This window comes from Odocoileus virginianus, chromosome 30 (assembly GCF_023699985.2).
Source record: "Odocoileus virginianus isolate 20LAN1187 ecotype Illinois chromosome 30, Ovbor_1.2, whole genome shotgun sequence".
Taxonomy (NCBI): domain Eukaryota; kingdom Metazoa; phylum Chordata; class Mammalia; order Artiodactyla; family Cervidae; genus Odocoileus; species Odocoileus virginianus.
The window spans coordinates 29988764-30009975 of record NC_069703.1 but is presented as its reverse complement, the minus strand read 5'-3'; the positions used below and the strand labels follow the sequence as shown (position 1 = coordinate 30009975).

Genomic DNA, 21212 nt, shown 5'->3' with positions numbered 1-21212 from the left:
GACAGTGTGCACAAAGACAGTGAAATCAGACCTACTGAGCCTCCTGGCCGACTCATGCTGGGCTAGGTGTTTGCAAACCTTTTCTGATCTAAACCTCACAATCACCCTAGGAAGGAGGCATCCTTACCCCCATTTTACAGATGGAGAGACTGAGGCCCAGGGAGGCTAATGAATCCAAGGTCACGTGGTGGATCTGGAATTCAGATCCAAACCTGCGTGTCCTTATCTTGTATGTGGAACGGAAGGGGTGTTCTCCCGTGTCTGGGGGGAGGTGAGAATCAGAGGAGAAAGGAGAAATACATTTGCTTATTAATAAGAGTAGCTGTTGATACATGTATAGATTAAGATACCAACAGAGATGTTACAGAATGAGTATTTTTGGAAGACTTAGAGGTTTAGGCCAGAGGTTCTAGAATGTGGTCCTGGCATCTGCATCATCAGGGAACTTGTAAGAAATGCAGATTCCCAGGCATTACCCAGCTCTGCTGAATCAGGGGCTGTATCTTCATAAGCCCTCCAGGCGCTTCTGACGCTCATTCAAGTTTGAGAACCGCTAGTTTAGACCGTAGGCTTTGGCCTCAGATGGCTGTTAAGACCCTAGATAAATGATTTCCTCTCCCAAAGTCTCGGTCTCCTCTTATAACAGGGGTCACAACATCTCCCGGCTCCCAGGGCTGTCCCTAGGATTCCGTAAGAAAACATGCATGAAGCAGGAGGGTCACCCGCCGTCAGGCACACGCCAGGGTGGGACAAGGTATCCAGTCCTCCGGGCCCGGCAAGCAGCGGTGAGCCTGACCCAACAGGGGGTAACGGGGCTGGAGAGACTGGTGAGAAGCACGGCCATCTCTGAGCATGAGGATGGTCAGAGGACGAACTGAAAGGGGGAGGCGGCTATTTCAGGGCAGTCCCCACCTGGGAAGCCCTGAATGTCCAGGGGTGGGAGCCTTCCTGGGGGCACAGGCGGGGGAGGGTGGCATCTCTTGCCTGCCCCTCTCTGGTCCCTCCTGGTAGCTCAGCCTCCTGCTCAGTAACTGGGATCCCACGAGCTGTCTGCCCGTCCCTGCTCTGACTGCCACCTAGCCTGGGAGGGGCCCCGAGGCACAAAACCCCACCCCCAGAGCCTGCTGGGAGCACCGCGCTGCCGGGCCAGCTGGGCACCCCAGGCTGGCCGCTGAGACGGCTCTGCCTCCGAGGGAGCCGGCGGGGGGGAGGGGCAGGGTTACCTCTCTCCACCTCCTCACTGTACGAAGAAGGACACCGAGCCCAGGGGGGCAGGAACCTACTCAGGATCCTTTGGTGAGCTGGTGAGACCATGTGCCTCCTGGACCGTCTATACTGCCTCAGCTGGACCGTCTACACTGCCTCCATCTGTCTCACTGCCTCGGCTGGACCATCTACACTGCCTCCATCTGTCTCACTGCCTCAGCTGGACTGTCCACACTGCCTCAGTTGGACCATCTACACTGCCTCCATCTGTCTCACTGCCTCGGCCGGACTGTCTGCACTGCCTCAGCTGGACCATCTACACTGTCTCAGCTGGACCATCTACACTGCCTCCATCTGTCTACACTGCCTCCATCTTTCTACACTGCCTCCTGGACCGTCTACACTGTCAGCTGGACCGTCTACACTGCCTCCTGGACCGTCTACACTGTCAGCTGGACCGTCTACACTGCCTCCATCTGTCTCACTGCCTCGGCTGGACTGTCTACACTGTCTCCATCTGTCTCACTGTCTCAGCTGGACTGTCTACACTGCCTCCATCTGTCTCACTGCCTCCATCTGTCTCACTGCCTCAGCTGGACCATCTACACTGTCTCAGCTGGACTGTCTACACTGTCTCTATCTGTCTACACTGCCTTCATCTGTCTCACTGCCTCCATCTGTCTCACTGCCTCCATCTGTGCAACCCAGCTGGCCCAAAAGTCAAGAGGCCTGGGCTCTGGCCCCGGCACTAAGGGGCCTGATCTCATAGGAAGGCTTTGTGATTCTTGCTGTGTGCCTTCAAGCAATTTGCTAGCTCTCTTGTGCCTATCCATGTCTGTGTCTGCAACATAGGGGTAATGAGTCCCTCCCCTAGGGTTGGCTGTGAGGTCTAATTGACGCAAGGTCTGGAAATCACTTAAGCGCATGGCCTCCAGGAGCCTTCCCTGAGCCCCCTTTCTAAACTGGCCACCACTCCACTTGTAGTGACTCTTGATCCCATAACCCTGCGCGATTTTCTCCTCAATATTCATCACAGTCGTCTCCTAAGTGTCCCCTGGTGGCTCAGTGGTAAGGAATATGCCTGCCAATGCGGGGGACGCACGTTTGATCCCTGGGTTGGGAAGCGCCCCAGGAAAGGAAATGGCAACACACTCCGATATTCTTGCCTGGGAAGTCCCATGGACGGAGGGGCTTGGTGCCTACAGTCCATGGGGTCTTAAAGGGTCAGACACCGAGAGTCCGCGAACGAGCCCACAGCCGTCTCACTTACCTGCCTGTGCTTGCGTCTTAGGCTTGTCTCGTGAGCGACTTAGTGACTAAACAACAGCATGCACAGGATTCACATTCCCCAAGGACAAAGATGCTTCCTATTGAAAGCGTGTGGCCACTGCCTGGCATATAGTAGGTGCTCAACAAATATCTGATGAATAAACAATTGAGAATATGGCCCTTGTCAGACTGGGAGCCCCTCAATGGGACAAAGAGTTTCATTCCTCACTGGCTTCCTTGATGTGACCAGCTCAGGGCCAGACACTGAGAACACTTCTTATCAAAGTACACAGGAGCTATTCCGTGTATTGCAAGAGGGGAGACTTCCCTGGCAGAGCCACCTGCCAGCCCTGGCCCGACCCCAGGAAGCCAGACCACACCACGTGCTACTCCTGCGGGATCCGGTGAGCCTCAGGCCTTCGGAGGTTTTCCATTTCCCCAGGAGCAGTGGCTGTCCACGGGGCCTCTATGCTTTCACTGATGGCCCGAGTACAGCAAGCTTTGTTTCCCTGATAAATATCAGTGGATAAGGAAATCAGGGAACACACAGTCTGGAGTCAAGGCCATGTGCCTAGAATCCTGGCCGCAGAGCTGACCCAGAACTCAGCAGTGTGCCTGGCTGGCCCACCAATGCCGGCAGGGGCTTCGGAGACCATTTGGGAAAGGCCGTGCTTTACAAGCTGGGAAGCCAAGGCTGGGTATGGGGACACTCCAGCCAGAGACAGGCACTGGTATTCTTGTCCCCGTTTTACAGATGGAGAGATGGAGGCACAGACGCAGAGTGGAAACCCAGGAATGCTGACATCCAGTCTAGCATGCTTTCTAACGTCCCCTGATGCGTCTGTGTTCTAGGAAAGGCCTCGGGAAGCACACGGAGGGGACATTCTCTCTGCAGTGGGTGTGCAGTGTCACTGAGATGCTGGCTCAACCCCCTTGCCTACCCCGGAGCCTCCTGGAGTCTCATGCCCCTGGGGGGGCCCACCCACCCCCACTTTGTGCCTTTTGCCCATAGGTGTTTCCAAGAACATGGCTCCTGGCTTCCACCTGGAGAAGGGGCTCACACAGCTCAGCATCTCCTCCCTGTGACCTCACCAGGTCACAGAGCCTGGAATTAGGAGGTCCATGAACGTCCCATTGGCCTGCATCTCAGTCCCATCTTATAGAAGGGGAAGTTGAGGCCCAGAGGCCGCTGCAAGCTGCTGCCTCCCGGGAAGCCTCAGAGCCCCTTCGGTTTCTCTTTCATCCTAATCAATATCAGAGCCTCTTCAAAGCGCCGAGTCTGGGTGCACGGGTGGTCCGCTGGTAAAATTCTCTCCCGCCAAAGTGTGAGTCCACAGGACTCCAGGGATGAGGTGGGCCCCGCCTCCCTAAGGCCCGGGTGTCGGTGCTGGTAGGAGAAGGGGTTCCTGAGGCGCCGCAGGTCACAGCAGGGCACAGCCGGCCCTGCCGTCAAGGGCAAGCCGAGGCGAGAAGAGAGTCTCCTGCCAGTACAGCAGGCGTCTGGGCAGGTGGTTCCCAGGCCCGCCCCTCTGCGTGCCTCGTACACACATGCACACAGACACATGTGCACACACTCGGCGACGCCAGGGCCCAGAGCCCCGCACTCACCCATGACGTTCAGGAAGATGTTGCCCGATGCCAGGACCACCTTCTCCCTTGTGGCGCGGTCGTAGATGCCCACGTGGCACTCATAGGGGCCGTTGTCGGAGATGCGGACCTCAGGCAGCCTGCGGGGGGCACAGAGGGGCAGCATGGGGACCCATCGTCCGGGGCTGGAAGTCACAGCACCTAGGAAACCAACACCCACAGCCCAACCATCCAGGGTTCTCTCAGCAGCGCCCCTGGACCCACCAGCGCACATCTGTGCACCGTGCTCAGAGCGGGAGCGACTTCACGACACACCGCCGGCACCCGGGCCCTGTGCCCTAGGCTCCAGAGGGTGAAGCAGTGGCCTGCAGGGAGGATTACATGTGACGATGTGACCGCAAGACCTCTGGAAGCAGGAATACCGCATTAAGGTGGTCGAGGGACCATTGCCTGTGGTCCCCGCATCCTGTGATGCCTGTTGGGGCTAGGGGGCTTCTGCCAAGTGAGATCTGGACACTCGGAAGGGGTGGAGCTTTGACCTGGAGTTCAGAGGCTATGCAGCCACGACGGGGAAAACTGTGTGTCCTCCAACGACTTCTGGCCTGCTCTGGGCCTAATTGAGCACCCGACGAGGGGCCTGTTCTGGCCACGACAGAAGGAAGGTCTCTGCTCACATCTTGGAGGTTCTCACGCGGCTGCAGAAAACTCCAAGGAGAAGCTGATGCTCAGGGAACCCCAGGAAGTGCCAAGCACAGGGCCCTCGCTGTAACGCTGGCCCTGCAGTCCTACCAGAAGCCTGGCAGGGGAGAGGGTGGTGGCTAAGGACGGGTGGAGGCTCTGAGGCCCGCACGCCTGTCCCAGCCCTGCTGGCGCCAAGGGGTGGCCTTCGGTTCCACGCGTCACACCCAGCCCCGCGCCAACTTGATTCACTCTCTGCTCAGCCAGCCTCTCTCACACCTGCTGCTTCCGAGCCTCGTGCCCACTCCTTCCCCTCCCTCTTCCACTGTCTCCACCCCATCTTTGTCTTCCAGCTCCTTTGCCTGTGACTCACGGGCCACACCTGCACCTCCGTGCCCCCCCCCACACACGCGCACACACACACACACGCGCGCACACACACACCTCGGCTCCCAGCTTCTCTCCCCACCCAGGGGCCTCATGAAGGAAGCCAGCACCTCTAACCATGGCTCCTTGCTGCCCGCCGCCCACCTCCCATCAGTGTAAGCAAACATCTTCATTTCCACAGAAAACAGGCTGAAACCTGGTCTACCAACTTGTCATGAAAAGGCTTCAAGAATGGGGAGCTTTTCATCAGGGACACGTGGTGGGGAAGATGCTGTCTCCCGTCTCGGAAGAAAAGAACCTGGTGACAGCAGAAACAGCAGGAACTGTTTTCCCTCTGGGAACTATTTTCTTTGTTTGTAACTCAGCTAGCCTGAGACAAAAATAAAAAGCCTCTCTGCCGGGCAGGCTTGCGGAGTGACAGTAGCCCAGAGTGACATTTTAGGTGGTGCTTACGGGCGCCTGTTACAGAGGCGCCTTGAGGCGCAGGTGACAGGTGCCCAGGTGACACCTCTGCAGAGACACAGGCTCCAGGGACACATGGAGCTGGCAGCTGCCCAGGCGATAAAACAAAATAGTGACGACACGGTTGACACACGGGTGGAAACGCACGGGTGACGGCCACATAAGTGAGCTATGCAGATGTACTGCTGTGATAGGGACATGGGTGACATGTTTAGGCAGCCTCAGCGCTCGTGTTCAGGCGAGAGTCACACACGCAATATGTTTAGGTGACGCGTGGAGGGGACACCCACAGGTGATACAGCAGACAGCGCTGGGGACATCTGGACTGGTGCTTTATGAAGGAGGCAGCTTCTTGCCGGGGGCTATTTCTACATCCTTGCATGTTCTTCTGCCGAGCTCCCTAGCTCCGTGAGCGGTCCTGCCTTCAACCAGGGATCCAAGGGATACTCCAGGCACCATCGCTGGTATTTCCTGTTTCTCTGCTCCCCCAAACACAGTCTGCGACCAAGTCCTGGATGCTCTGCCTCTTAGATGTATCCCAAAACATTCTCTTCCCTGTATCTCCACAGCCAACAACTCTCTCACCTGGAATACAGGAGGGACTGATAACCAGCTTCTCTGCCATGCTCATCTCCCTCTTGGACCTTCTCCAGGTAGAACCCAGATCTTTTCAAATGCAAATGAGGTTAATGGCATCCCCCTCCCTAAAGCCCTTCAGAGGCTTTCTGCTCTTCAAGTGAAGCCCAGGATTCTTATCTGGGCCAACAAGTCTCAGCACAGCCGGTTCCCACCACACTCAGCTCCCCCGTCCTCCAGTGACAGTGGCGTTGCTTCCATTCCTCCCATGTGCCAAGTTCCCTTTTTAAAAACAGGCTTTTGATTTTGGAATTATTTTAGATTTACAGAATAGTTACACAGAGAACAGAGTTCCCTAATACCCCTCACGGGTCCCCCTTTGTTAACTCTTACATGATCACAGTACAGTTGTCAGACTAAGAACCGACATTAATGCATCATTATATTCAACTCCAGACTCTACCCAAATTGCACCAGTTTTTCCACTAATGTCTCTTTTCCGTTTCAAAATCCCATCCAGGATCCATTATCGGTAATATTCACGGGTGCATTGAGCCAAGTTTCTTTTCTGAGTTAGCACTTTTGATTGCAACAGTCTGTTTTCCTGTGAATGTTGCATTTTATTCCTCTGGCTACAACCTCCAAGTTACACAGTTACTTAGAAAGTGACCACTGGACTAGGTGGCCCGAGGATTGATTATGGTCGTGACCTGGACTAACAGCCTCCCTGTATCTTGCAAAATGCCTTTATAGCTCTTCCCACCTAGAAGTGGAGTCTTCTCCACTGTGGCCCACCAGGTTCCTCTGTTCATGGGGATTCTCCAGGCAAGAATACTGGAGTGGGTTGCCATGCCCTCCTCCAGGGGATCTTCCCAACCCAGGGATCAAACCCAGATCTCCCACATTGCAGGGAGATTCTTTGCTTGCAACTGAGCCACCAGGGAAGCCCTCCCACTTAGACGTGGAATCTATTTCCCCATTCTTGGCCTTATGACTTGCTTCAACTAATGGTGGTGAAAGTGATGATGGCATGCAAATTCCAAGTTTAAGTTTCAAAAGAATGGTCTCTGCCTCTCCCTCTCCACCTACCTCTCTCTCTCCACCCTCTGCCTCTGTCCTGAGAACAAGCCTCTGATGGAGGCTGAGAGTGAGCGGAGGGAGCTCCCACTTGCTCAGTTGGTCCAGGCAAGGCCACACTTGGGAGTAAACCCGGCCAGCCCCTACCCTCCTGAGCAACAATAGGTGGCTGGTGCGTTAAACCATCCAGATTTGGGGCTGCTTGTTGCGTGGCGATAGCTGACTCTTAGAGCAGGTCTCTGCACCTCTCTCCTTAGTCCTTGTCCACATTGTAACTTAGTGACTTACATTAATGACTCACAAACATCGCCTCCCCCTCCACACGCAGTGAGAATCCACGAAGCCTGGGTCTGCATCGAGCTGGCTTGCCAGAGTGTCCCAGGGCCTTGCACAGCGCTTGTCATCGTGGTAGTTACTCAGACAGGAGTTACAACATGAGTGGATGGCGAGACCGTCCAGAAAGCCGTGGTGTGTCTCTCTCTGCTACAGACCATGCCGTGGCCCCATCCCCTCCCCCAGGCAAAGGCAGAAGCTTGCTCCTGTCTGCAGATTCAGCAGTTTCCACCCACAGCTCTGATCTGGACCAATCCGCCTCTTCTCAGTGCCTCATCTGAGCCTCTGCCTTCAGTGTTATCCTCCTGAAGTGGATTAAGTGGCCGGGAGACCCCCTTTTTCTCCAGATTTGAGTGGCATTGATCTGCATGCTGACTAGAAGGCCTTCCGCAGATAGCAGGGCCCCGAGGGGGCTGGGGGTGAGGAGACCTACTCTCATCAGCCATGGGCTGCAATCAATAAACCATTAATAACGGCAAAGGTTTCTGGCGAGTTCAGTGTAATACACTTTAGCAGCTGGAGTTTACTAACACTGACAGTGGTTCCAAAGGGCGAGTAACTGTGTGTTTGAAAAGCTGGGCACAGAGACAGCTGGGGTCTGTCTGTCCCCACTGGCTGTCCCCACGGCCCCCCATGGCTCAGGCGAGGTCGGGCAAAACCTGGGCTTCCCCAGGTCTGAGGCCAGGGCCGTAGGCAATCCACGTTGAGCACAGGTATTCACACCTGCTGTGCACTACGCCTGCGCTGAGCCTTAGGGCTCGGGGCCTGGGCAGGTCACACAGAGATGCCAAGGACTCTTCCCTGCATCTGTGAATCTTTGTCCAACCTGTTCCCTCGGCTTGGACCACTCTTCCTTTCTTGTTCCCGCGACAAGCCTCTAGCCCTCTTTCAAAGCCTGGCAGTTGAGTCTGGCTTTCCCCATTCATGACCCCTCTCTGTCAGACAGTTGAGAAGATTATGTGGGATAATTCAAGGGCTTAACTCAGAGCTGATGTGGCTTGAGAGCCCAACGGACCAGAATCACTAGGCACCTAGTGGCCCTTAGGCTTCACATTCAGATGCTGGCCCTGCCAGGCAGGCTGCCCTGACTGCCCACGCCTGGTGCAGACAGAGTCCCTCTCCACCTCCCCAGGGCCGTGTCTGTCTGGAGCACCTACCCTATCCACATCGTTCTGCACTGGTTCCATTTGTCTTCCTCCCCAGGGAAGCAGAGAAACTCCTTAAAGGTGAGCCTGGCCACATGGTAGGTTCTCCAGGAATATTCACTGTATGAACAAGGGCGGCAGAAGCTATCAGGGCCAGGAGCTAGGCACCCTCGGTTCTGGTCTGGGCTCTGCACCTGACTAGCTGCATGAGGTTGAATAAAGCTCTTTGGCTTCTTCGAGCTTTGGTTTCTCCAGCTCATAAATGAGTGCGCCAATACCTGCCTTATGACACTGTAGCCTTTAGGAGGAGCTGATATTTACAGAGATTTACAATGAGAAGCATTGTGTTACCCTATCTCCTTGGATCCTTGACACTACCCTATTATGATGCAGTGTCTAAAACCAGCTCTGGTATGTATTATATAGCAATAGTATTATCCCCATTGTACAGATGAGGAGACTGAGGCATCCAGAGAAGAGGGAGGTCATAGAGGGAGTAGGTGGGTGCTATGATTCAAAACCAAGTCTCATGGATGCCGAGGACCAAGAGAGGTCTTTGGAAGCCCCAGTCCCGTCCCCACACTGCTTCTCAGATCTTCCTTCCCCAGAAAATTAATTGAGCTCCTTGGAACTGGAATTTGCCTCCACTGCTCTTCAGCGTATTTTCTATTTTGAGCCTCACTACCTCTCCAGGTAATAAGAGCCATCTGCCCCTCCCTGCTGGGAGAAATGGGATGGTCTTTTATTTTCCTAAATTCCCTTCTTCCACCTTCCGGTGGGTGGCTTAATTGCAGAGCCCTTTGTAGTCACATTCTCCACACCCGCCTGATTTTACAGCCTCTGATCGTCCTTCCTTTCCCGACTTTGTCTCTCCACTGGGAAGAGTTCTAGATTCTCCCAGACTGGAGATCACGGACTTGGGAGCAGAGGGCGGGGCTGGGAGAAAACAGGCTGCAGAATTTAGAGTCACTCTTCCCGTATTGTTGGCGAACCAGATGATCCAGTAAGGGACTTTTGCTGAGACCTGAAACCTAAATTAATGAAATGCATATGCACTTAGAGAAGAGCCTGGCGCTTGTCAGATTTTCCCCTATGCCATTAATGGATTAAAATTTTGAAATAAACTCTTAAGCGTCTACTGTGTTTGCAGTGCTGAGTGCCTAGCATGGAAGGAGACGGACTTACAATGAGGTCACATCCTGATAAACCCGTTAAAACTTGAAAATATCAAGCTAAAAACGTATTTAGTACACCTAACCTACTGAGTATCATAGCTTAGCCTTGTCTTAAATGTGCTCAGGACACTACCAATAGCCTATAGTTGGTCAAAACCGTCTAACACAAAGTTGATTTTACAATAAAGTATTGAATATCCCTGGTGGCTCAGATGGTCAAGAATCTGCCTGCCATGTAGGAGACCAGGGTTCAGTCCCCTGGGTCAGGAAGATCGCCTGGAGGAGGAAATGGCAACCCACTCCAGTGTTCTTGCCTGGAGAACCCCATGGACAGAGGAGCCTGGCGGGCTACAGTCCGTGGGGTCGCAAAGAGTCAGACCCAACTGAAGCGGCTTGTCACACGCACCACACCGTGTATACACACCACCAAAGCCGTTGCCACAGTCAAGATAGTAAACATATCACCTCCCGAAGTTTCCTTGTATCTCCCTACTCTGCCCCTAACCACAGGCAACCACTGACCCACTCTCTGCCACTGTTCGCTAGGCTCACGCTTTCCAGGGATTCATGTAAACTGAACCGTAGAACACGCACAGTTTTTTGTTTGGTTTCTCTCACTCATCATTATTGAGACTCATTTATGTTGCCTTTGTCAGGAGTCTGTTCCTTTTTAAGGCCGAGCGGCCTCCCGTGGCATAGATATACCCCCTCCGATCTATCCACTGACCTGCTGATGCATGCTTGAGCTGCTCTCTGGCCAGGACAATAAAGCTGCTGTGAACCTACGTGGACAAGTCTTTGTATGAATGTACGCTTTCATCTCTCCTGGCTCCACACCAGGGAGTGGCGTGGCTGGGTGTATTTTAATGATAAGACGCAGCCTAACTGCTTTTATACAGAGATGATATGAAGACCTCTGGGCTTTTTATGGCTTTCTGCCTCTGCGCACTCTACCTGGGGTGCTCCTTTTAGAAGCAGCTCCTTCTACATTACCTTATTTCTACATTTTAAAATGCTGCTCTAAGCCGAAATAGCAAGTCCTGTTGGCATCGTGTGAAGGAGGGTGGGGAAGGAGGGTGGGGGCTGCAGGACTTCCCGATGGGGAAAGTGTGGGTGACATTTGCCTCCGACCCCGTTTTCTTCTCATCTTCTTTCGGGGGATGGGCGCTCTCAGGACAGGTGGCCCGCGGTCAGCGCCTTCCTTCCACCCTGCGGATTCTGCTCCACCTGGACCCGCTCCACCTCTGTCTTCATTCTTGCCATCTCGCCCTGCCCGAGTCTGCTGCCTGCTGCCAGAGTGGCCTTATCACAGTGAGGATCTGGTTCTCTTGATTTAAAACCATCCCATGGCTTCCAGCCACTGGAGGATAAAGCCCAAACCCAGTCTGACTGTGGGACCCTCCTAATCAGGCCCTGAACCCAGAGAGGAGGGAGGGAGGCTGGGATGGAGGGAAGAAAGGGGTGTGTGGCTTCACATCTCTTGCTAAAATTCAGCAATGGAATAAGAAGACTTGTCAGAACCGAACTTTGATAATCTACCCTGTTTCAAAGGCAATTTGTCATGCAGGGGTCTTCGTTTATGTAGACTGTACCTCATTCCGGGCTAATGGAAAAGATTCAGGTAGTGATTGGTCCTTTGAGGCTCTGCTTTAATGAAGAGATGAGAGAGCCTTTCATTTGTATAACCATTGTTTGCATAGAAATGGAGCTTCTAAGGAGCCTGGAAATAGTTCGTTCTTGCAAGTAGGTTAAACACACCCCCCGCAATCCTATTAGCCGGGTGCCTGCCCAGCTGTCCATGATGCTTGCTGGAAAGATCTCAAGTGGAAAGGAATGAAGTTTTACTGTTCCTGTGCCCGCCATGCTTCCCTGATTGGCGTCACATTCCCCGAGGCCCGGACCTTGCCTCTCCCTCCCTCCAACACCTGCTTCCCCCCCAAGTTTAAATGTCATGGCCCCTGACACTGGAGGCGCTGTTGCAGAAAGCCGGCTCTGCAGGGCTCTGAGGCAGAGCTAATAGAAAGGGCCACGAGGCCTGGCAGCCTTGGGTGCTGCTGGGCCGTTTGCTAATGAGACGCTGCTCTCCGATAAAAGGCGGGGGTGCGGGTCGAGGCACCTGCCCCTCCCGCACACCTGTGCAGTTTGCGGAGCCTGGGTGGGAGCCCACGGACAGCCAGGTTCTGTTGGTTCAGTCCAGTGGCCCCAGGGTCACCTGCTCGGCCGGCCCCAGCTTCCCCAGCCCCCCACCCAGCCGCCCTGGCCACGTCTAACTTCCCCCCATGGGACTTGGATGGCTGCACACCCCACCCATCCATACCCCCCCCCCCCCACACACACACACACTGCCCTGCGTAGTCAGAAATGGACTGGCTGCTGGGGGTAGCATTTGTTGCAACTGGCAGGTCTGAGGAAGCAGCTGTGGACAGGAAAGAAAGGGCCTGTCTGGACCTAGGTCTTATCTTGGGGTGGGATCCTCTACGGGAGACCCTGGGAAGGCCCGGGGGTGCCCGGCTCCAATTTGAATGTGCTGGAGAATCCCCTGGGGATCTGGTTCAAATGAAGATTCGCATAGGTTTCTGGGCCGGGTCTTAGGAGTTTCTGAAAAGCTCCAGGCAGGTCTCGGGTCCTCAGCCCTCCTCCCCCTGCCTTGGCCCCATCCCTCTGTTTGAACCGGCCCTCTCCCAGTAGACACACTGGGGAGTCCCCCTTCATTGGCTTCACCAAACCGACGGAACCCGGAGCCTGGAAGGCGCTGACGGTACTGTTGAACAGAATTTGACTGAGGTGTGTGGATTTTGCAGCTCTGTGTGGGTCCTTGAAACCACCAGGGGCTGCCACGAAGCTGGCCAGGCGGCCCCCATCGCTCTCATTTTGCACCGACCTGACGCTGACTCTCAGCCCGCCCTCCGGGACCACGCCTGCAGCTGGTCCCCGTGCCCCAGCTTCTGAAACAGATGAGGTGTCCTCAGTCCTTCCTGGCCTCCTGGAGGTGAGTCTACCCTCAAGGTCAGCCGAGAAAGTGGGACCCAGAGCCTAGGTTTGGGTCCAGGGCAAAGGGTCTCATCTCATTTGGCGTGAACTTGGCTAAAGTCACCTGAAATGGTAAGACCTGAGTCTCCCTTGGTTAATGCACTCTTGGGGAAGCTGCCTGTGACCTGATGAGTCAGAAACACTCCTTCACCCCCTTTGGACCAAATCCTGGGTGTTCTCCTCCGGTAAGCCCTTTCCAGGAGCAGACTGGGGAGACCAGCCCCGGGACAGGTGTGCAGCCCTGGGGAGTGCGCCGGGCAGAGCGGCCGGTGGAGGAGAAAGCTTCCCCTTAGTAAGTGGGTTTGTCCTGCGGGCTCGGGTTGTGCGTGGATGAGCCTGGGGGTTTTCCTCAGTATCAGACCTCCCCGTCCAGCCTGGTCGGCTTTTTAAAAAAATATTTATTGATATGGCTGCCCTGGGTCTTAGGTGCAGCACACAGGATCCTCTGTCTTCACAGCAGCACATGGAATCTTTAGTTGTGGCGTGTGGGAGCTAGTTCCCTGACCGGGGATTGAACCTGGGCCTTCTGCATTGGGGAGCATGAGTCTTAGCCACTGGGCCATATGGAAGTTCCCAGCCTTGCTTTTAACCAGCCAGCAAGTTCTGGTTTGTCTAAGAGTTTCCTGGGTTTAGCACTGAAGATCCCGTGTCCCAGGAACCCTTCGGCTCCGGGTGAATCAGGATGTCGGTCACCTTCCACGTAACACACAGCACATTGGAGAGAAGAGTGGCTTGACTTGGTCCAGAAGCGGTGAGCGGCAGGTCACAGCTGCAGAGGGAGGCGCCGTGTGCCAGCTGACCCAGACAGAGCCCTGGGGAAGACCCAGACGGCCCCCTGCAGGGTGGTCTGAGGTGGGTGACGGGGTTACAGAGCCCCCGCAGGGTGGGGGTTGGGGGGCAGAATAGGTTTTCACTGAACTAGCGCTATGATCGCCAGAGAGTCTATGAGTCAGGGTCTCAGAGAGCCGGAAAAATCGGGTGCTATTTTTACAATGCAGAGCTGGAGAGTGTGGGTCCAACTTCGCCCCTGAGCCAAGTCAGAGAAGGACCGTCAGAACCGCTTCAAGGGGCCAGAAGCCCACAGCTGGGGACCTGGCTTCCAGACAGCCGCCCAGGCCGAGGAGCCAGTCGAGGGTTGGGCAGTCTGAAAGTGGCGGGCTCACCTGGGGAACCTGAGCAGCCCCAGGTAGAGGTGAACAGGCTCTCTCAAGCTGGAGGGGCTCTGGGGCCCAGGCTTGGGAGGGAGCGGGACCCTGGGCAGGAGGCCTGGGAGAGTCCTGGGAGCGCCCCCTCAGCGCTGAGAGCTGTATTCCCGTTTTCCTTGTGTGTTTTCCCCTTCTTTCCAGAAACTGCCTAAACTCTGTTTTTCCCCCAGAGCCTTTAAAAAGCCATGAGCGTGGTTTTCATCCCCCTTTTCAACCTGAAAATGGTTTCCATCATAAAACCTCTCGGTGGGGAGGAAACGTCTGTGGCTTCCAATCAAAGGCGGGGCTGGCAGTGAGGGGGGATGAGAGAGGAGGGGGGCAAGGGGAGAAGTTCCAGAACAGGCTAGCGCCCTTCCCAGCCCCTCCCCGCCTTGGTCTTCCCCCACCCCCATCCAGGGACCTCAGACCCACCTTGGGCCCTGCTCCCGGCCCAGATTTTTGGATGAGCAATTCCTTCCTGTGAGCATTAAGGCATTAAAATTAGGGTCCAAGTGGTGCAGAGGGACAGCCCCTCCCTCCACGGAGGGTGAGGACCTGGGAGACCCCACCCTGCCCTCCGCTGACTTCCCCAGGGAAGCAGCTTGCCTCCCCCTGGCTCGCCCCAAGCCGCACCCTGCTCGGGTCCAGCATTTCACCGAGAAGAAACCAAGTTTTATCTTCCAAAGATGAATTCTCAAGGAACCTTCTAGATGGAGGGATCCTAGCCTGGAATGCCCGGGAAGTTGGTAACCAGGATGCAGGATGATGACACTTAGAATCACTGGTCCCTGCTGCTCCAGCCTTGCTGATGCCCGGTTGGTGGGAGGTGGGGGTCACCATGCCGTCCATCCTGGCCCACCCTGCTCAGCTGCTGCCCTGAGCTTCGGCCCCGAACCCCAGCCCCAGCTCCCCATCTCTCCGCTGACCCCATCCTTGCCCCTCTGGCCCACGGTGTGCCCCTCCCTGCTCCTCCTGTGCTGACCCCTCCCGCTCTCTCCCCCCCTTCTGCTCCTGGCCTCTCTTCTCTAGCCTCTTGCCGCTGCCATGGAAACCGCTCTCTCCTCCACATCCTGATTGATCCATTTAGCCCCTCACGGTCAGCCCGCTCAACACAGGGTCTGGGCTGGGAGACGGGCAAGGGCGGGAGGGCCCGAGGGTTCAGGACGGTCCTTCCACCTCATCTCCACCCCACGCCGCCACCCCAGGCCCTGCAAGCACATGGCGTGGGATGTATGCCCCGTGGAGAAGGATGCTGCGCAGTAGGGAACTAGAAACCAGGCAACGGGCCAAAGGGAACTCGGACCAGGGAAGCTGGGCAGTGAGGCAACGAGAAGGCAGGCAGAAAGGCTGAGGCCATGGGGCTGTGCTGGCTGCCTCCTTTCTATCCCTGTGGGCACTTTGCTTTTAAACAGGAATCTCTGCTTTGCCTCTGTACCGGCAGTGGGTGACAGCTGACATCAGGAAGACGCGGAGCCCGTTGCAAACAAGCCTGCCTTCAGCAGGAGGGGAGAGGTGTGGACCGTGGCTGTCCCGGGAACCCAGGCACTTCCTGGCATCAGTGACCACTCTGACCGTGTTCAATGAACACGGCTGCGCCCCTGCTGTGGGTGGGGTAGAGTCAGGCCACGGGACCGAGAGCGTCTCAGGGGTGTGTGCCTCACTCATCTCCGCACGGCAGCGGTTCATTGAGCACCCCCTGTGTGCAAGACCCCATGGGAGGCACGTGGAACTGACCCCTTTCAACCCTCACAGAAGCCCTCTGAAATAAGAAAAACAGTACTAGTAATAATAATGGAGCTTCCCGTGTGTCAGACGCTCCCAGCCTTAACGTGCTATAGTCGAGGGATCTGGGACAAGCAACTTCACATCTCTGCCTGGGTTTCCCCATCAGTAAAGATCGGCCTTCACAACAACCTCATGAGCTGGGTACTAGTATCATCAGCCCAGTTCACAGAAGAGGAAACTGAGGCACAGGGGTGTTGTTTAGACCTTGTTGATGGTCACATAGCCAAAGGATGGAGGACTGAGGCTTATACCCTGGCAGTCAGGCTCCAGAGAAGATGTCTGGAATGCACATGCTTGTTACCTTTCCGGGTTCTAGGCTTCTGCAAGCTCGCTCCCCCCCCACCCCGGGCAGCAAATCAGCGGATGGAAACCCACTCCCTCAGGCTGGAGAAGGGTAAGGCTATAGAGCAATGATTTCTGCTCTGGGCCTCCTGCCAGCTGCAGGCAGCAGCATAGGTCCCTGGGTGCACGGCCCGGCTGTACCTTCTGGTGACCAAAATCAGATCGCCTCATCTGTCGGGACCACTTTTTCCTGGAAGCAAACTCCAGCAAGAATCCATCACATGGGTCCCTTTAATATGGGACTGCAGTGGCCCAGAGGCCAATCGCTTCAACCACAGTTCGACAAAAGGATCAGAAAAGAGGCTCAAAGACAGTTCTTGACCCTTAGAGAAGCAGATGGCACGCCAAAGCACTGTGATTCGGAGAAGCCTCACCTGCTGGGGCTGGAGCCAGCCTGCCCCCCGCCCCCCAACTGTGGCTGTCAATCAGCCTGGCTTCCTGCAGGGTCAGAGTCAGGGGAGGCAGCCTCAAAGTCCGCGATGGACGCGGCAGTCCACGGACCTTCTGTCGTTGAGCCTACGATTGCCCAGGGAGATCGAAATGACAAACTTTGTTGAACAGCCTAGGAATCTGAGGCCCAGAGGGGGCAAGCAATTTGTCTAAGGTCACACAGCTAATGCCTGAACGAGCTGGGGTGGAGACTTGGGTCTGCCTGGCTCCGGGAGCCTGTGAAGAGGGCCCAGCATCTGAGCATGGCCTACCGCTCCCTGTCTCCTTCAGGACGGCCCTGGCGCTGCTTCAAAGCAGGACCAATTATTCCGTTTGAATAAAACAAACCTCCTGTTTCCCTGCAAACCTACAGCTGAGCCCTGGGCCCCTCAGGAGGGCTTTCCCAACCAGGTCAGCTGATGGGTGACCCAGGGCCGAACCCGATTCCCGCTGTTTCATCAAAGCTGAGCTAAAAACAGCCTTGCTTTGGCAGTGGAAAATTGAAACTCCCAGCTTCCTCTTAAGGCTCTTAAACAGGTCAGCCCACCAAAAAACCCAATTCTTCAATCTGGATTCTCTTAAAAAGTAGGGCAAGCCAATTATGTTTTACTGTCCTGCACGACGTGGGGGCTGAGAGGGGGGAAGGTCAGGCCGGGGCGCCCCAGGGCCGCCTGCAGCCTGGAGACGCCAGCCTCTCCCATCAGCCTCTTTGTCAAAACAAAATTAAAACGCCCAGGACTCTGGCTGGCACCGAGATCTCATCCAAGGTAATAGGTATTTATCTTAGTGTGTTCAGCTTTGGGCTCGATGCCATGGGGATGTGAAAGCTGGAAGGCATCTCATTCCCTGCTCCGTCTCATACCCAGCATAGTGCCTCACACACAGACGACATTCAAGACACATCTGTTCACTCATTCAGTATATTTTTACTGAGTCCCTACTATGTGTCGGGGCCTCTCCTAGGTGCGGCTAGACACAGCTGCCCTAGGTGCAGCTGTGACCAATGCAGACGAAAATCACTGTCCTCGCAGAGCTGGTGTTCTGTCTAGCTGGGGGAGACAGGCCTTAACAAAGCAATCATCTCCTTGTGAATTCCTCAGAGCAACTCCATGAGATGAGATGTATGCTAATTACCAATGAAGTGACAGGACCTCAGAGACAAAGTCAAAGGCAAGGTCTCCTCTCCACAAGCTTACCTATGGTCTGTGTGAGAAAGTTCAGCGATTCAACAGCTCTTCTCTTTTCATAGTAATAGAATCCTAATGGCCGGACACATGGCCGCATGAAATAAAGACTACATTTCCCAGTCACCCTTGCAGCAGATGTGACCATGTGCCTACATTCTGACCAGTGGGATGTAACTGTTCTGTGTAACTTCCTGAAGGGACCTTAAGGGAACAAGTGCATCCTTCTTCTTTCATTTCCCCCTTCCTCCTGGTTGGAATGTAGTCCCAAGGGCTGGAGCTGGAGCAGCCTTCTCAGACTTTGAGGCAAAGCTAAGAAGGGGTCCTGCACAGAGAGCATCAGAAGTGAAGGATTTGGGTCCCCGATACCATGGGGCACCCTATGTGCTCTGGAGACGTTACATGGGACTCTTGGGAGAAAGAACACTAAACTTTTGACTAATTTGTCATAGACGCTCAGTCATGTCCAACTCTTTGCGACCCCATGGACTGTAACCCACCAGGCTCCTCTGTCCAAGGAATTCTCCAGGCAAGAATACTGGAGTGGGTAGCTGTTCCCTTCCCCCAAGGGATCTGGTCTCCCGCATTGCAGGCAGGCTCTTTATTGTCTGAGTCGCCAGAGAAGCCCAAGAACACCGGAGTGGGTAGCTTATCCCTTCTCCAGGGGATCTTCCTGACCCAGGAATCGAACTGGGGTCTCCTGCATTGCAGGCAGATCCTTTACCAGCTGAGCTACCAGGAAAACCCTTTTAATTAAAGACACATTTACTTTGAGTTTTTAGGGCTTGTACCCACAAAACTAACACCAATAGATACAGCTTCAGGCCCCAGAGACTGGTGTGCACTGTGGGGAAAAAAGCGGTCGTTCCTTGGTTTAAATCTAGCTGCTATTTAAGGGAGCCAATTGCTATAGTTTGGAAATAACTGGTAAAAATAAAAAGGCCACATCATCATTTTTAAAAGAGAAGTCAGAAATAAAGATTTGTATGTGAAATCTTATTTTCAAATGTTTGTCGTTGATTTAATTTTGAGCTTTTTTTTTAATTAAAAAAAAAACCTCAGAGTGAGTCAACAGAACTTGTATATTGCTGGCTTTGACCTGTGATTCCTGGTTTCTGAGTGAGGTCCCATGAGAGGAAGCTGAAGGAGGAAGGGAGGGGCAGAGCGGAGACCATCAGATGCTCAGAGCTGATCCTGCCATAACAGCCACCTGCATGGAGGAGATCTCACTCCAAGCCCCAGCGGGTTTAAGATTGTGGAATAACCATCCTGGATTCTCAACAAGGCTGAGACAGAAACAGTCCTGTTTAACCAAACATACACACACACACACACACACACACACACCCTTAACAGTGGAGTCAAGCCCACAGAAGTGAGCAGTGGCCTGGTGAATGCTCACGAACGCATCACTCTAAACCAAAGCTTCCACCATCTGTTCCTTCTGCTGGTCGCCAGTGTGGGGAGGAGGTGTTGGTGGTGGTGCTGAGAAAGTGTGGATGAAGAAAGATGCAGCTGCCCGCCCACCTGGGTTTGGGAGGAAGGGCCAAGGGCGACGCCCGCGCTAATGTCATGGAACAGTAGCTACACTCACCCAAGGAGATGCTAACAGATGCCTGGGTGTGGTGTGACCCACGGTCCTGGTTTGGGAGGAGCCGGCTATGGTCAGCATGCCTCAGTCACTGGGCTCTGAGGAAGTTCTTCCGTGTGACGGGTCACTTTCCCCGTGCCCGCTCCAGACCCACCACAGGTGCCTGCCTCAACACTCTGGATGCCAAAGATGGTGATGCTGACGGCATAGACTCCAGTCTGGCTTTGAATCCCGACTCCTCCACCTACTAGCTGTGTGACATGAGTCACTCTACCGCTCTGTGCCTCTATTCCCGCCCCCCATTAAAATCGGGGATGGTAACAGTAGCTTTCCTATGGGTTTTTGCCAGGATTGGGCAAGACAACACACAGAACATGCTTAAGGCAATGCTTGCCGTAGCTGCATTTTCGTTCTGATCCCCGTCAGTGATATCGGTGTTTATGCTTCTAATCACACAGCCCTCTTCTGCTGTTCTTTGAGATGCCTGGGTAGGGATGTGGATCCATCCATCCAGCGGCTGGGTGAGGGAGGGAAAAGGACCAGGGGTCCCAGGAACATGACGTCACTGGGGTACACACAGAGAGAAGGTGCTACTCTTGACAACACTCAAGACCAAACAAGAAAATTCACTTGTTCAAATGAAATTTTGGGTGTTCACGGCTTTGTCCTGGCTTTGCGGTCTGTGGGATCTGGTGGTTCTGATTCTCGGAGGTAAGGAGCGGCTGAGTACCAAGAGTGGGGTGGTAGCATCCCACAGACATGTGGTCAGATCTCAGCGCCCACTTGGAAGCACTGTGACCTTCGGCAGGTTGCTTACCTTCCCTGTGCTTCTGTCTGTAATCTGTAAAATCAAGTGCATAACACCTGCCTCCCAAGATGCAGCTGAGGAGCGAATAATGGTTTTGGCGAAGGATGGGCTGTTTTCTCTGCTCGTAGACCTCGGAGTAGAGGGTGCTGATCTGGAATGGACACTACTAACCACCAGCCATTGAGAATGTACTGGTTCTAAGCCCGCTACTGACTCCATCTCTCACACCCAGCAGATGCGGAGCGGCAGACACTGTACTCATGGGACGTCCAAGGTTCAGTGTGGTTATGTGACCCCCTGCCCCCAAGGTCACGCTGAGAGTGAGCAGCAGAGAGATGTCACCACTTTTGCAAAACAGAATGAGGAGTGGGCTCTGTCTCTAAGGTTAACTGTGAACCTGGAACTAGAACCTAGAACGTCCTAGGCGCACGTTGGCGCTCAGGCTCTCTTTGTTGAATGATAGTAGGTAACACAAAGCTCTTGTTTGTGCCAGAAGCTGTTCTAAGCACTTTGCCTGTATTATCTCATTTAACCCCCTAAAACAACTCTGTGGTTGCTATTATGTGCTGTTCGTGTATCCAGCCAGTCCATCCTAAGGGAGATCAGTCCTGGGTGTTCATTGGTAGGTCTGATGTTGAAGCTGAAACTCTGATACTTTGGCCACCTGATACAAAGAACTGACTCATTGGGAGAGACCCTGATGCTGGGAGGGATTGAGGGCAGGAGGAGAAGGGGACAACAGAGGATGAGATGCCTGGACGTGAGTTTGAGTAAACTCCGGGAGTTGGTGATGAACAGGGAGGCCTGGTGTGCTGTGGTTCATGGGGTCGCAAAGAGTCAGACACGACTGAGCGACTGAACTGAACTGAACTGAACTGAATATTCCTGTTTAACAGCTGAGGGACCTGAAGCACAGCAAGGCTAAGTAACATGCCCGAGGTCACACTGAAAGACTGGCTCTTCC

General features: G+C 54.5%; 1 protein-coding gene across 2 annotated transcripts in view; it reads right to left on the bottom strand.

Annotated features, from left to right (window-relative positions):
- Nucleotides 1-21212, bottom strand: part of IGSF21 (immunoglobin superfamily member 21) — a 270697-nt gene that overhangs the window by 41412 nt on the left and 208073 nt on the right. For both annotated transcript variants that reach the window (XM_070458791.1, XM_020899171.2), the window contains exon 4: nt 4084-4202. In XM_070458791.1, coding sequence (XP_070314892.1) covers nt 4084-4202 — 119 coding nt within the window. The remainder of the gene's footprint in view (nt 1-4083; nt 4203-21212) is intronic.